This window comes from Anabas testudineus, chromosome 16, assembly GCF_900324465.2.
Source record: "Anabas testudineus chromosome 16, fAnaTes1.2, whole genome shotgun sequence".
NCBI classification, from domain to species: Eukaryota; Metazoa; Chordata; class Actinopteri; order Anabantiformes; family Anabantidae; genus Anabas; species Anabas testudineus.
The window spans coordinates 12384884-12400626 of record NC_046625.1 but is presented as its reverse complement, the minus strand read 5'-3'; the positions used below and the strand labels follow the sequence as shown (position 1 = coordinate 12400626).

At 38.2% G+C, this 15743-nt stretch overlaps 3 protein-coding genes across 3 annotated transcripts; 2 read left to right on the top strand and 1 right to left on the bottom strand.

Moving 5' to 3' along the window:
- trip13 (thyroid hormone receptor interactor 13) lies at positions 1–4746 on the bottom strand. Its single transcript, XM_026373091.1, has 14 exons — positions 4622–4746; positions 4294–4377; positions 3425–3584; positions 3191–3317; positions 2737–2792; positions 2562–2652; positions 2390–2462; positions 2246–2309; positions 1929–2015; positions 1605–1711; positions 1359–1512; positions 1104–1216; positions 918–987; positions 1–831 (listed from the first exon to the last, which is right to left on the bottom strand). Exons 2-14 carry the CDS (start codon positions 4365–4367, stop codon positions 736–738), a joined length of 1272 nt encoding a protein of 423 aa, XP_026228876.1. The 5' UTR covers positions 4368–4377; positions 4622–4746; the 3' UTR covers positions 1–735.
- Positions 4747–4777: 31 nt separating this feature from the next.
- brd9 (bromodomain containing 9) lies at positions 4778–10308 on the top strand. Its single transcript, XM_026373090.1, has 17 exons — positions 4778–4930; positions 5369–5589; positions 5680–5811; positions 5904–6033; positions 6160–6217; positions 6860–7004; positions 7135–7245; positions 7629–7816; positions 7920–8052; positions 8217–8292; positions 8406–8501; positions 8615–8747; positions 8866–8977; positions 9141–9197; positions 9308–9413; positions 9674–9844; positions 10026–10308. Exons 1-17 carry the CDS (start codon positions 4882–4884, stop codon positions 10124–10126), a joined length of 2019 nt encoding a protein of 672 aa, XP_026228875.1. The 5' UTR covers positions 4778–4881; the 3' UTR covers positions 10127–10308.
- Positions 10309–10672: 364 nt separating this feature from the next.
- On the top strand, positions 10673–14987 carry zdhhc11 (zinc finger DHHC-type containing 11). Its single transcript, XM_026370169.1, has 11 exons — positions 10673–11085; positions 12163–12381; positions 12824–13002; positions 13110–13211; positions 13322–13446; positions 13542–13697; positions 13801–13919; positions 14006–14055; positions 14150–14213; positions 14304–14382; positions 14570–14987. The coding sequence occupies exons 1-11, from the start codon at positions 11071–11073 to the stop codon at positions 14704–14706; spliced, it is 1245 nt and encodes a 414-aa protein (XP_026225954.1). The 5' UTR covers positions 10673–11070; the 3' UTR covers positions 14707–14987.
- The last annotated feature ends 756 nt before the right edge of the window (positions 14988–15743 follow it).

The following is a 15743-nucleotide window of genomic DNA, read 5'->3' as shown; positions in this document are numbered from 1 at the left end:
TATAAAATAAAACTGTAATGAATATATGAATACAGACGATCTGTTGTTAGCATAAATATGGAGCAGAAAATTAAAAACTTGCATTTTCTCTGAACTAATGGACCAAGAAACGTCCCTTTTTAAAACATAAACACATGAGTGGCACTATACAAAAAAAAAAAAAAAAAACATGTTAAGGGGATGGTTGATTTATTTTTGACATACGGTGGACCTTAGTTCAGTCTAAGACATCTCTGAGCTATCAGACTCTCCGTCAGTAATGATGAGTAGAAGATTTGAGGTTTTAGACCCATCGCGGAACTGCTTTTCTTAAAATGTACAATTTCAATGGGAAATTTATAAGAAAACTATCCACGGATACTATGTATGTAGCTGATGCCAAAAAATTCTGAACTTTCCCTTTAACATGGGAACCAAAGAAGCTGGCATTGTTAAGGTTAAAGCTGCATGTCACATAAATTAAACAAACAAAAAAATAAACAATTTTGAAAATGAGAACAGAGTAAACCGTTAATAACACATTCACACAGTTCAAGAATTGGGTCCACCTTAAAACAAACTGCCTTTACTGAAACCACCATGGTCTGAGCTAGTAGCACCAACAGAATTACCTGAATTTTACATTTTAAAACATTACTTTGCAATAGATTTATTGTAGTGCTACCAGATAAATCGGTTAAGCTTCATAAAAGAAATGTAAGCACATAAGACTGAGAGCTCAGAATTGCATTAAGTTCAGATACCGTTGACCAGGTTAGTTTTTTCCTCTCTCTGTTTATCCACTGCTTGGCCCATTGCCTCTAGGAACTTCTCAAGAGTCACTGTCGGCGTCTGCATACAAACAATGTAAAAAAATATATATATTTTTTTAAACTGCACTGTGGAAATAAATAAATAAATAAAAATCAAGTACTTACCTTCACAAACAGTGCATGAGCTAGAAATGGTAACTTCCTAAGTGCTCTTCCACTCAAACCTCTGCTTTTACTGGAAAAAGAGAGAAAAAAACATTAGTCTCTGTCTGTGTCACTTATGACCGACACTGGATTATTATGACCACAGCACACAAGGTGCGACGTGCTACGGCGTTACGCTGTACTCACAGAGCAATTTTCCTCAGATTCAGACTGTGCTCAGACACCTCGCTCTCTGCAAAGCCCATCGTCTCGAGCTCAAACATGGTAAACAGCTGCTGCCGCGGGTAGATGATCTGACACTGCACATAGCACAGTCAAATCCACACAAAGCTACAATCAGCAGTGGCCTTGCAATGAGGACTGAAAGGGACACTGACAGGAAACATGTATGTAAAAGACTTGTTAAAACAAATGTTAATTGTCACTGGCTTGTTCAGTTACCTTCATGAGCTCCTCCAGGCAAGAGAGGTAAATGTTGTAGATGCCCTTCTCGGATGGGGGTCCAATGTACTGCTTGATGTCAGCTCTGTCCACAAACGCCAAATCAATCTTCTCTGTCACATTGGATGTCGTCAGGATGACAACGTTTGAATGTCTGGAATATAAGCTCAAATGTAAATACAAAGAAAAGCTGTGCAAACATTAAAGTCTGATGGTAAGTGTATTCAATTACGATAGCTTTTTGACCGTTTGATCTGGTCCAGTTGAGTGAGGACGGAGTTGACCACTCGAATGGCATCAGATGGCTCTGTTCCTGCTTGACAGGCATTTCTAGCCGCAGTCAGACTCTCCACCTACGCACAGTAAAATACAGTAGTACACAAAAGGGAGAGCAGAAACACCTCTGAACGTGGGAAAATTAAGGTACAACAAGTGAATTGAAAGGTATTCTGTGCTATTCCAGTAAATACAGGAGCAAATCAACACAGAAGTACAAGAATAAAGGAATTTCAAGGGTCCACACTAGACCTATTCCAATTACAATGGTGTTTCCAACAAGCAGTGTTGTACCTCATCAATCAGAACAAACACAAGAGCATCTTTGTCATCAATCAGTTGTTGGATCTTCTGAAACATCTTTGTGACGAGCTTGCCACTCTGTAACAAAGAGGCGTGATTAGCTTCCAAAATATAATCAGTGCCATCTGACTTTTCTCTTTCTGCCTCCCACTGAAGATGTTTTTTGTACTTTTGTCAGATAAATAAAAGTACAAGCAAAACAACAAACTACAGATTTGTTTTTATTACCTCTCAAAAAAAGTCACAACTATCTGCCCGTACATATTTACTCCTATTAAAGTATTTAACATAAAGAAGCCCATCTGTACCTCTGAAAACCACTTTGAAAACAAGCTGTGGCTGTTAATCTCAACAAACTGCCCATAAGAATACCTGCAGGGACAAGAGCATTTGAAAAAATTAAAAGAGCAGGTGAATTTAGTGCAGTTTTACTGAAATAAAGATTTCCTTACCGACTGGACATTCTGATGGACAGCTTCTGTGCAAGAGCTTTGCACAGTGATGTTTTCCCTGTGCCAGGGGGCCCTGAATATGGCCAAGCAAAACGCAATAAATTAATTATTTTATGCAGAGCATCTCTTACATAACCTCAACTAAAGAATGTCACCATTACTAATTATTTACCGTGAAGTAGAACAACGCGGTTCCAAGAAATCAGGTTGCTGTCGACATTTTTGTCTGAGAAGTAAATTGTAGTTGTGACATAATCCAGGAGCTGAAAAAAACATGACAGTGAGCAACATAAAAAAGGTACACAATCACTTCCTCTCATCTCTCAACTGCTGTTTTTATTCTTTACCTGCGTTTTGACTCCACTGTCATATACCAGGCTCTCCCAAATCCCATGGAATTCGGCTATAAAAAAATCGAGATGTCGTTTTAGACAAACATTTAACATGCTAATAGATGCTAGATTTTTACATATTTTTGACACATTCGTCAATATAGTCGTGCCTCTAAATGAATACTTCGCCCAATGTTCTCAATATTTTCATTAGGAAATACTCTGAATACTAAAATAAATAAAGCAATTTGAGTTTTTTCTCCACAGTAGATACAATTTGAAGGTTTATACCGTGCTGAGCATACAAATGGACACCCTGAGCACATAAACTGAACTGACACTGGCCTTTATCTCCATAAAGAACTACACTCTGACTTCAGGTGCAAATACATCAAACTAATAGGACAGCAAGACTTTCTAAATATGTTGTTCTATTCAATGTGCTATCCTCCACAATGACCAGTATCACCTGCTGGCAGCAGCCAGTGATTGGCTGCTGAAAGCTCCTCATCGTCCTCCAAACTGAGCATGCTGGGTCCATCTTCATTCAGAGTGAAGATGTGAACAGAAACAGAGCAGCTATTCAAATCCAAAGGCTGAATAAGGGGAAAAAAGAGTGGACAGAGAGATATTACTTTGTTATTATTTAAAAAAAAAAAATCTATGTTTTAAAGGATTGAAAATGTTTAGAAATGAGACAGACCTGTGTTACCAAATTCTCAATATCAACTATAGCCACAGATTCCACATGTTTTCGAAGAAAGTCCTCATCAAACTCTGTCCATCTATAGTTTCCAAAAACCATGCTGTGGCGATTTAGTAGAGCCACGACGTGTGTCCTTACCTCAGACAGGTGGGCTGTGCTGAAATTTAAAATTTTGAAAAAGAAGGGAAAAAAGTCTTAATCATCCTTATGAGTATAAGGATGAGTATAAAATATTTTTATTTTAGTCATTTGTATCCAAAAACGCATTACTGTTGTAAGGCATGTAAGTGAACAGAAAAACAAACAAATTATTACAGAGTCCAAGGACCCAAATGGAAAAAACATACTTTTTACTATATAAACAGATTATTAGGGTATTGGGTTCTACCTGACTGTGTCCCTGTTGAAGGTTGTAATCATCTAAAATGTATGTATGTGTTCCTGTGTGTGTGTGTGGTTGACTCGGTGGTTTGGCCTACTGTAGAGTCCATACAGTATTCACTGATGTGTTACATGGATGGAGCTCCCCCTGTCTGTTTATACCAAAATCTAAAAATAAATATATATATATATTTTTATTATATCTGATTTTTGTAATAAGTTTTAATAATCTAAATGAAAATATCAAAAGGCTTGATATATTTATATTTATGAGAGTGTCACTTCTTGATTAGTGAAAGAAATTCCCAATATTGTAGTTCTTGAGATGGATTAGTGTACGCCATACTTTAGACTAGCTGCATGTCCTGCAGCAGTAGTTTGCATATGGATGCATCCGTTTCAAGAATGTCATTTAATATATTGCATTTACGTATCCTAAATCTAAATCTAGATAAAGACATGTTTGAACTAGGTTTCTAACTCACCTGTGGGATTTAACATGGACTTCCACGTTGATGTTTTGTTTCTGGTTTCCCATCTCCATTCTGTCACCGTCCATTCATATAAAACTGTAGACAGAGACATTTAGAGCTTTAACATCAACATCCTTCGTATGAAGAACAAATATATTGTTTAGCAGTGTACACAACTGATAAACTACGATAATGTACTTTTTTCGTTTACCAAGTTAAGTTAGCGATGCTGTAACTTAGCTAGCTTATGTAGCTGGCTAACATCCACGGATCTATCAGTTAGCATCACCCCTAAAGTGGAGGTAAACAGTTCCCTGCATCAATAAATCTGGCACCATACCTTTCAACATTCAGGTTGTTAATTAAGTTGTTAAGAGCTGGTACTAAATAAGTTAATGTCGGTCCTCTGTGCTGTCATAAATCCGACAGTGAATCAAACCCACCGCGCTGCTTTCCTACTCCGGAAATACATCACTTGTTTTGAGGTAACACATCCGCCAGCGGCTAGTTAGCTTGTTTGTTGCAAAGATCTGTTAACGTTAGCGACCAGTGACAACATAACCATAATAAACATAAGTCTTCGGATATAAATACGGAATAATGGGGAAAAAGCACAAGAAACATAAACCGGAGTGGAGAACAGTTGATGGTACCAGAATGCACGTTTTATTATCATCTTGTTACCGCAACGCTTTTGTTCCAGCTAGCTTTATGTTAGCAATGTTAGCCTAGCCAGCAAAGGCAGCGAATTTAAACAGTTTTTGTTAAATCTACCCTAATAATGAAACAGTGCTCATCCATCGACAGCACTTTTCAACTGTTTGTTTTAATGTCCTGATAAAATCCTGAGTAATCAGCTTGTGGAAATTGTTGGTATTTTGGAAGTGAATGTAAGTTGTAATGAGTAGTGTATGGTACTCAGTTAGATACCATGTTATATTTCACTTAAAGTGTTTTTTGCAATGCACAACTTATTTGGCATCTACAGTCATGACAGCATCTTTACCCATGCTCACCTCCTGCTTATACAATTTTTTAGTCTACACTGTGATTGTTGTCTCCTTCATCTTGTTTGTTTTGATTGTAGACTATGAGGACAAGGCACTTGAGAAGCCCCTTAAACTTGTGCTCAAAGTTGGAGGAAGTGAGGTGACAGAACTGTCCGGTTCAGGCCATGATTCCAGCTACTATGATGATAGGTCGGATCATGAGCGAGAACGCCACAAGGAGAAAAAGAAAAAGAAGAAGAAGAAGTCTGAAAAAGATAAAGACAAGTATGTTGACGATGAGGAGAGGAGACGGCGGAAGGTTAGTTCACAGAAGTTTATGTCTGCATGTGATTGATGGAGTGTTTAGTGCTGCAAACATTTGCTTTTATCCTTCTATCTTGTTCTTTAGGAGGAGAAGAGGAAGAAGAGAGAACGGGAACAGAATGAATCAGAGGCAGCTGCAGCTGCTGCTAGTGCTGCTGGGCCTGCTGGGCCTGTTGAACCTTTCACTTTGACGAAAAGTATAACTATTTCATTAGAGGTAAGGGACCTAAGTTAAACTGCAGAATATGACCAATGGATTATTATTAATTACTCTGACAAGTCATTAACATCATGTATGTGTCTCATTAGCCAGAGGAGAAGAAAAAGAAGAAAGAAAGGTTTGAGATAGAGTCCGAAGTGGAGGAGTTTCACCCAAGCATAAAAATAGAAGTAGAGCAACAAGGAGACAGACCGGTCAGAGCCTGCAGGACACAACAAGGTAACTGGGCCTCTCGTTGAGCACAGCACCAGAGTTCTTTTGTAGGCATAAATTACATTTTGTAATTCACATAATTATTTCAAAAAATATCTTTTATTTCGTTTGTTTTTTATTTGCTCAATGAAGAAAATGAGTCCACTCCTCGCCAACTACTCCTGGAGCACTTTTTGAGGCAGCTGCAAAGGTGAGAAACTCTGTTTTCATGTCATAGTCTTACTCCACCTTTAATGTTGGCTTTCTGACTTTTTAATTCATAGGTGCTTTTCATGAATAGATGTAGGCTGATCCCACTAATATAGATGATAGAGAGTCAGCAAAGATTACAGCCTGAAAATAAGCTGGCTCATTGATACTTTTCCCACAGGATGAGTCTTCATGTTTGCCATTTTGTCATGACCATTTTGATTTCCTCCAGCCACAATATGTCTCTTAAAATGGCAACATTTGCATTTTGTTTATTTTTGACAACACCTGTATGTTAAATAGTGTGTATTAATGATTGCTGCCTATTCAGGCTCTAGTTTTTTTGTCTTTATGCATTTTAGCATGTACTATGTCTGTGAGCACAGATGTGAGCTTGTGTTGTATACTATTATTTGAAAGGTGGATAGTGAGTGGCTGAGACATTGCTGATATATTCACGGCAGATTTTAATATATAAAATGTAAATAAGGTCACACTGTGATGCATAGTTTATTGAATCACATCAGAAGAAAGACCTGACAGGTAACATGTCTTGGCATGAACAAATGAGGAAATTGTCTAAATAAGTCAAAAGGTTGGTGCTGTACTGGATAACACTAATAGTGATCACTTATCTTTCCAGGAAAGACCCCCATGGATTCTTTGCATTTCCAGTAACAGATGCAATTGCCCCTGGTTACTCAGTGATCATCAAACATCCTATGGACTTCAGCACAATGAAGGACAAAATTAGAAACAATGAGTACAACACAGTAACAGAATTCAAGGTAAGGATAGTTTGATAGTTCAAATTTAGATGTGGGATTTTGAATATCAAATATATTGAGATTCAGTTCAAGATAGCAGTATAACTAAACATTTTCCCTTATACCTGTTGGGAAACTTCTTGCCTTATAGGCAGATTTTAAACTGATGTGTGATAATGCTATGGTGTACAACCGCCCAGAGACCGTCTACTATAAGGCTGCCAAGAAGCTTCTCCATACAGGATTCAAGATGATGAGCAAGGTAAGACAAATTTATCATACTACAATTTATGCAATATTTATAACCCTTTATAACCTTATATAAAGCTGTCCTGTGTTTATTTATGTGATAGATTGATAGATATGTCATAGTCCGTGAATCATGGAATATTCAAAGCACTGACATTTTCTAGTTCACAGCGGCTAAGCAACTTACAAATAATTCTTTCAGTGTCAGTACAGGAAGTCCATTTCCCTAATATCTTGATTTTGGCTGTATTGTGAATTATCTGAAAATCTGCAACTGCTTAATAGAAAATTTAAAATAGAATGAATAAAATATTTTTATGTCATAAAAGGTTGGAATTCAAAATGTCATAATAATAAGTTATGTTACTCTTTTTCTTTCTTCAACTCTGTGTACAGGAACGACTGCTGGCTCTGAAGCGCAGCATGTCGTTCATGCAAGATATGGATTTCACCCAGCAAGCAGCCATTTTAGGAGATGAAGACCTGCCTGCAGATCTGCCTCCTGCAGAGATAATTCCCATTCCAGTGGAATCAGCTAAGAAATCCAAGAAACAACCAGTCAAAGATATGAAGGAAGTCATCAGGTATTCCATGTGGCAGTAGGGAGATCCTGCATTGCATACTTTGTGATACAACACTGTTAAATAATCTGGTACCATTGTCATTTCTGTTCACTTCACTCCTCAGTTACCTGTATGAACCAGAGGGAAATGCTTGCAGTTTGACTGACAGTACAGCAGAGGAGCATGTTCTGGCTCTCGTTGAACATTCTGCAGATGAAGCTCGGGATCGCATTAACAGATACATGCCAAACTCCAAGGTTTTTCCCCGCTTTTGTATATAAATTCCATTTTACGCCTAAGTATAAACCATAGTTATTTTGTGACATAAAATTACACAGTGGTATTATGCTTCCATAGTACCAAGCATGTGAGTATGCAAATTTCATTTTTACAATATATTTTCTGCTTTCTGTGTTTTCAGATTGGCTATTTGCATAAAGAGTTAGACAGTTCTCTTCTATATACTGTTGTAAATCAACTTGATCCTGATGCTGAAGGTTTGTTATCATTGCACAGCCTTCTAAACATTTTTCAAAACCTGTGTTCTTACAAGATCTGCAGTGCATGTAGTGATTGTTTAAGGAGCAACATGTTTTTAATTCCTTTGTAGAAGAAGAGACCCATAAAGTGGACTTGAGTTCTCTGTCAAATAAACTTCTGCCTGGATTAACAACCTTGGGTTTCAAAGATGACAGGAGACACAAAGGTGTGTTTGTTCGTTTTTATTTATATTAATTCATTAATTAATTTAACAACAATAAAAACTGCCTTAAAGTTTATGCCTCACAATTGGTTCTGCTATTGTGTTGATCTGTATAGTGACCTTCCTGAGCAGTGCCTACAATATCCAGACTCTTCAGAAGAACTCAGTCTTTCCAGACCTGCTGCCTGATGAGGTCGACATGCTCTATTCAGCCTATGGAGATGACACTGGTGTACAGTGTGCTTTGAGGTAGGATACAGATTTTTCTAGATAAAAGCTTTAAGATATTTAAATTCACCAGAGATAAAAGCATCTTCTATTTTAGCTTTTAATTTTTACTTTTTTTTCTTTTAATCACATTCTTAAGTATACAAGAGTTTGTCAAGGGCTGTGGAAGTGTTACCAAGCATTGGGTTGATGGACTTCTGGACAAGATGACTGCAGGCGACCACATTAAATCAGTCAGTCAGATTCGACAGGTATCAGACTTTATGTCAGTGAAGATATATCCTGCACTAAAGCAGTTATTATTGAATTGAATCAGATTTATCCATCACTTACACCTGTGTGAGATTGTCCTGACCATTTACATTTTATTTTCTGCGATGTAGAGCTGACATGTGTAAATTCTGTTCTCTTCAGAAAAGAAACATAATGCTGAAACCTGACGAAACCAAGTCCAACATTTGTGACATGCAGGTATGCTGTAGCTTATAAAAGATGAAACGAAACCTCAATTGTGTAATTTAAATAATGTTCTCCTCCCCTTGTGCTCGATTGTCTGACTCACACTGTGTGTTTACCTACAGATGTCAGATAGCACTGGCTTGGGAGACAGCGGTTCAGTCCTGGACTTTATGTCAATGAAGAGCTATCCTGATATGTCCCTGGAAATGTCCATGCTAAACTCTTTAGGTGATTTTCCTCTGAATGGCTGCATTTACATGTACACTAGTAATTCAGTCATAACACAGTTAAGCTAATAATATGAGAAAGGTGGAGCCTGTGTAAATATACTCTGATTATGCTAATGTGATAATACTAATGGTCACAATAAGCATAAGAGCAGTTAAGTGTTTGGAATTGCAGCAATAAAGAACATAATAGCCATGTTAACACCTTTATCCCATCGAAACCCTCGCCTTCTAATCTTTCCTTCCATCCTTCTCTATCAGGCAAAACCGTGAAAAAAGAACCAGGGAATGAGGAGGGCCAGCAGCATTTTGACGATACAGAGAAACTCCTGCAGGAGTTCCAGGAGGCTCAGGTAGACAGGGTCGGCTCCAGACCCTCGTCTAACCTGTCTTCCCTCTCTAATGCCTCAGAGAGGGATCAGCACCACCTAGGTAAAGGGGCAGGACTAATAAATTAGGTGCTCAAAAAGGAGCACTGCTAATACATCTGAGTTACTGTTGAATAGTTTTGTCTTATTAAATGTGTACATATCCATTGTTCTGTTACATTTTCTTTGCTTTCCAGTTGTACGTTGCAACAACACAAGACCCATGTTTTCTTTCTTATCCGCAGGGAGCCCATCACACCTGGGTGTTGGTGACCAGTCTGAAATGGTTCACGATCCCTACGAGTTCCTGCAATCTCCAGAGCCAGAGGGCTCAGCCAACAGCTGACCACACACACTGCAGTTTTGTTATCCTGATGTTAACAACACCGGGGACTCTGTGTTGGACTATGTAAACAGTGTGAAGACAGCAGGAGCCTCTGACCCATTTTAATGACTGAGTGATTGTACAGACTGTTTGTAGTGTAATTGTATGTTTTTGTATCGTGCAACACTTGAAAAATAAATGCTTGCACCTGTATTTATAAATGTGTGTGATTCAAAAAGAAAGGTACATCACTGTTTTCTGCTGTATTATCCTTACTAGCAGTACTACACCTCTCAATTTAGTGCATTTGTAGTGAAACAATGTGAGTTTTTCCAGCTGCAGAGAAGATACACTGCTGAGTCCTCACATTTCTGCTTGTACATTTTCATTGCACAACAATTGCTATCGTGAGATGTCTCAGCATGTGGACATAAAAACAGGGAAGTGAAAATAAACAGTATACACTTACATTCAACCTAATACAACAAGAAATTTGAGATAAAAGTTAGTCGTGAACATACTTACGAAAGCAGAAGTATCATGTGCATATGTGCGTTTGTAGTTCCTTTTTACTCTCGTGGGAACGGACCATCAGCTATTTTGAAGGAGTCTGATGTTTAAATAAGAGAAATGCAAAGACCCGGAGGAGCTGCAGGTGATGTTCAGTCAGTGAAGGGCCACAATTCAAGGCTGCGTGAGTGGAGGAGAGCCGTGGCACGCATGCGCAGCAGGGCCGTTTCCATAGCGCCGCTCGGTGCGGTTCTCCAAGTTGCTCCTCGGGTCTCTCGCCGACACTAATCCAGGGACACTGGGCGATTTTATCCATGATCGTGGCTGTTTTACAGCTTGTTCGCTTTATCCTGGCGGGTTGTTTTTATCCGCCATGTGAATTCTACTTTTTGAACCACCTGCCTTTGTGGCAAACTTAGCGCCTCTGTTTGTATTTTGACTAGCAGCATAATCTGATGGTCCCCGGAAAAGTAAGTGAACAGTTCCTGGGAGTCCAACATTTCTTTTGTTGTTTCTTTTAAGTTGTAAAACTATAACAGTGAGCTTTATCAACCTTTTCACTTGGCTAGTGCACCTGTAAATTAGGAAACTCTGCTGTTTTGTCCGTTTCATGGGACCAACTTTAATGTTCGTGGTTTAAATGTTTTCATTCGTTTATATATTAACTCGTAAATAAATACCACTCGTTTTATCAGCTTTATTTCTAGTTATTGTAACACATTTTGTACTTGAACATTTAGCTTTGTAGGCTGCCTACAGCTTGTTTTTGAGTCATCTAAATATTAGTTTTTTGATAATCTTGTGGAAAAATCTGTTGATCACAGACCACTAATAGATTGGACTTTTATTTTGAAACCCTCGATTTTGTTTTCAACAGTGGTGCAAAAGATCATTTGCTTTTTCCACAAATCATTTTATATATCAGATAAGGTCATATGAGCAGCCAATTTACATGAGACTTACAAATGAAATGAACATTGTAAACAAACAGGAACTATAACAGTGCCACTAAAATTATACTTATATATAGCATGTTATTTTCCAATCACATGGGTTGTGCACATGGCTGTCTATACATAAAGTTTTTTAGCTCAGTTTGCACAGACCAAGATCAAAATATGTGATTACAGAGTTATTTTACTAAGTAGGGATGTTGAACTTAGCTTAGCTGTGTGGCGATATCTGTCTATCTATTTATTTGCAGTTTGTCATTTCTGAAGATGGTTAAGGTTGTCATTATTAACAATCACTTGCCAGTTTGTTGGGTGCATCCATTTTGAAATAATGTCTCTAATGCAAAAGCCCAGTCCTACTCTACTGTTCCATTAATTTATCATGTTATGTACACTGAGCTAAAACTAGACTGAGAGTAGCCACACAGGTTGAACAGTTGTTATCATTATGCTCAGCTCATTTTCCTAACCTCATTTCCACAGCAAATGTGGCCACGCGCTCTGCTAGAGCTCGACTAGTAGGTAGAAATGTGTTCGTAGATGTCTGAAGACATCTGAAGGAGGCTTTGTTTTACTGACTGTATCTCTGTCTAGATGAACTGCTTCAGTCAAAGGCTGAGACGCACGTCTCCCATGCATGGCAGCAGCAAAAATCAGCTGGTCCCCTCCAAACCCCCCAGGATAAACGGATGGTCGTGGCCCCCTCAAGCCTTCCAAGTGGTTGGCTGGATGGTGTACAGCTATCTCGCCATAGTCAGCTTTGGCATCTATATCCCTCTTCTGCCTCTGCCCTGGAAGCATGTGGTATATGCTGTATCCTTAACACACAGCTGTAGTCTGACTGTCATTGTATCTCAATGTTAGGCTGTGCAGCAGTAAGTCTACTGTTTTTTTATGTGAGCTGCTGGTTACAAGACAAGGATTTTGTTGTGTGGGCTGTCTGTATGGGCTCCACTCACAGCAGACGTGACTCTGCCTCTGTTTCTGTGGTTTCTATTAAGCCCAAAAGACATAATCACTGGTGTTTTTGTCACATGCAGTGTTCAGCATGATGTCAACACACTAGTTGATTTAACTGAAGCTTCACTCAAAAAAAGACTTTACTTTATTTCTCACACAAAAGATCTACTTGTGTGCAACAGTTTCTTGTTCATCTATACTTGAGGCACTATATTACACTTTATTGAACATTTAACACACATTGCAGCACTTTTTTCATTTTGTTGCTACTTTCCTTAACTCTTGTTGTGCACAGGTGACTGGCACAACATTTATTGTGCACTTCTTCACCCATATTGCTGCTGTTACTATAGATCCAGCAGATGCCAGTGTCAGGACCAAACAGAGCTACAACAGTCCAATGCCACTTTTTGACCGTACAAAACAACCCCATGTGATCCAGAATCTACACTGCTACCTATGTGATGTCAATGTGTATGTATTAGTTTAAGTTAGGAGAAAGTGTTATTTGGCAGTCATGAAAAACTGTGTTTAACTGTGTTCAATTCATCAATTTATAACTGTCATCAATTTTCATGTAGTGGCCCCAAAGTAAAACACTGTGGTGTTTGCAACAAGTGTGTGAAAGACTTTGATCACCACTGCAAATGGCTGAATAACTGTGTGGGTGGAAGGAACTACTGGTAAGACGATGATTTCTGTATCTCACTATATATGGCTAATGTTCCCTATAAAATGTATGTTGGATGCTACTGTGTAGAAATTAACATCAGGTTTTGTGTGTGGCCTTCAGGTTCTTCTTTGTGGCCCTGTGCTCTGCTACACTAGGTGCCTTCCTGCTTGTTGTGGTTATCTTATTTGTCTTTATTCAGCATTATCTAAACCCAAACAGCCTGCGAAGCGACACACAGTTTGACAGTGAGTCACTACCACAATTTTTTTTTTGTTTTGATAGTATTGTTGTTGTTTACATGATTTGAAAGCTGTTTGTGTCTTGTTGCTTGCTCCTGTAGGTACGGTGGGGAATGGAACATGGCTCACATTTTTACCTTTTGCACCTATAAAGACTAGTTCAGCTGGTCTCCTTATAATAGCCTTCGTAACAGTCATGCTAAGCATTACCTGTCTACTGTTGCTCTGTCATCTGCTGGGTTTTCACTTTTATCTGTGTAAGTCACAATCATCTAAACAACACTTTTGAAAGAGCTCTGTCTCACCATTCATCAGTTCTCATTCTTTTCCACTGTTTTTTTTCTCCTATCGTCTACACAGTTTATAAAGGTATAAGCACATATGATTATGTAAAAAGGCAGCGCCAGAAAGAAACTAGAAACTGTTGCACAGAAGCAAAAAATCCTAATGATGCCAAAACCCATAACAAGGCCCCTGAGGTGAGAACTGTGAGAATTTGTTTCTCATCACTTTCTCGTTACATTATGTGTGTATAAACATTAAAAAATCCTTTCTTTTTTTACAGAACCAGGAAAGCTCAATTGACTGTGAACCAGCATTATCACAAAGTGCAAGGTGAAATCAATTTAGTTCTTATTCTGTTACCATTACATCTACGTTTGTGTGTTTGTTTGAGAAGGATTGTTAATGTCAAACTTGTGTTCTGCAGTAACTGCAACTTTGGTGATAAAGGTCGACTCAGCAGCAGACTTTCAGGGTCTTTATGTACAGAGGTAAATGTGTCTACTTACTGTATATTTCCTATGAATGTCTTCATATGCATGAAATGAGTGATACCTCTTTAAAATCTGTTTTTGGTCTAGTTGGAAAACTTCAGGAAATCAGCGGAAAAGGAGAATAGATTTCATTATGGCACAGAAAATCTCAAAGAGAATGCAGCACGTAAGTTTTTTGTTGCACTCTTTGATACTACTTAATACTGATCAAGTCAAATGGACACCTTTTTGAAAGTGTCAGTAACTACATCATTGTATCATTACACATAACAGTGTAAAAAGGTTTTTGTTTATTTATTTATTTTTAAATGAACCCTGCAGAATGTAATAAATATTTTGCCTGTGTCTTGCAGGAGAAATGTCTTTGAGCTGGAAGTCTGACACTGATGAGGGAGCTCGGAGCACCAGTGTAAAGCCTGTGGACAACATTCCCGGGTTGCAGGACCCCCTGGGCAGCTCAGTTATGACTCCAGGTGATACTGAGCAGTAACTGATGTCTACATGCTGCTGCATCAAGATATTGTGCTTTCAGAAATATATACTTCAAGAAACTGAGCTGTGAGATTATGTCCTTGTGCACAGATGGCATCGTAAACTAGATACCACATTTCATGAAGTCAGAATGGCCATTTCCTTTGCACTTTTTTTTTTATGACAAGAGTTGAATTATTTAAAGTGTTGTTTTATCTCAATAAAGAGCCGAAGTCCAAACCCATTCCACGTTAGCTTGAGTTAAATTACATCCATATTGTAAATATTCAAATGGACAATAACATCCCCCAATAACATCCCCCCCCCCCCAAAAAAAAAAAAAAAACAGTAAGTGTTATTTTATGTACTGTATATCATATATGTATATGTATTTCTGTCTAGGCTGAATTGGTATTCACTTGTTGAAATATGTAGTAAAATAAAAATATGAACCCTTCACAACGGCTTTGACAGTTTGCTTAAAGCTGACACTCATATTGGGCTTAAAATGGAAATTCAGATAAGGCCCTGTGTGTTGATGTATGTCTTTTTGTAACCATACATAAAAATCATTAGCAGCAGCAAAACAAAGATCAGTGTATAGGGACATGTACAGATAATTCTGGACTTGAGGTAAAAATGTAATCTTGGGCACAAATGACATGGATGCCCTGATTGCTAATAGATGGCTCTGTCTGCAAAGGAAGAACAAAAAGTAATCATCAGTTGTTATTCCTTAAGTTAAGACAGTTGCAGCAACTTTAGACCAATATGAATATATAAGAGGTAGAGGTGCAGGTGGAGTTCAAACAAATCAAATGATAACTCAGAGAAAAGATGTGCAGCTCTCATAAAATATTTCTAAAAGTCACTTCCTGAAGCCGAGCCTTGTATTCAAACGCCTGCAGCAGTTTATATTTCTGACATAAGGAGTGATGTTTCTACAGACTGGATGCTACATGTGTAACAGGTACCTTTTTGTTTTGCGTAGACTAGTCCAAATTATGTTTGCTTTGCTCCTTTTACGCAGTGTGGAGTTTAATTGCTGAACTGTGG

What these genes read in the sequence shown, in the direction of transcription:
- zdhhc11 (XM_026370169.1), top strand. An exon ending in AAGCGACACACAGTTTGACA is followed by an intron (nt 13,447 to 13,541) that starts GTGAGTCACTAC and finishes TTGCTCCTGTAG; the next exon opens with GTACGGTGGGGAATGGAACA. An exon ending in TCTCAAAGAGAATGCAGCAC is followed by an intron (nt 14,383 to 14,569) that starts GTAAGTTTTTTG and finishes TGTGTCTTGCAG; the next exon opens with GAGAAATGTCTTTGAGCTGG.
- trip13 (XM_026373091.1), bottom strand. Translation starts at nt 4,367, where the DNA reads ATGGACGGTGACAGAATGGAGATGGGAAACCAGAAACAAAACATCAAC. An exon ending in TCCATCAGAATGTCCAGTCG is followed by an intron (nt 2,310 to 2,389) that starts GTAAGGAAATCT and finishes TTGTCCCTGCAG; the next exon opens with GTATTCTTATGGGCAGTTTG. An exon ending in TGTTTGTTCTGATTGATGAG is followed by an intron (nt 1,712 to 1,928) that starts GTACAACACTGC and finishes TACTGTGCGTAG; the next exon opens with GTGGAGAGTCTGACTGCGGC.
- brd9 (XM_026373090.1), top strand. Translation starts at nt 4,882, where the DNA reads ATGGGGAAAAAGCACAAGAAACATAAACCGGAGTGGAGAACAGTTGAT. An exon ending in AGCCTGCAGGACACAACAAG is followed by an intron (nt 6,034 to 6,159) that starts GTAACTGGGCCT and finishes TGCTCAATGAAG; the next exon opens with AAAATGAGTCCACTCCTCGC. An exon ending in ACTTGATCCTGATGCTGAAG is followed by an intron (nt 8,293 to 8,405) that starts GTTTGTTATCAT and finishes ATTCCTTTGTAG; the next exon opens with AAGAAGAGACCCATAAAGTG.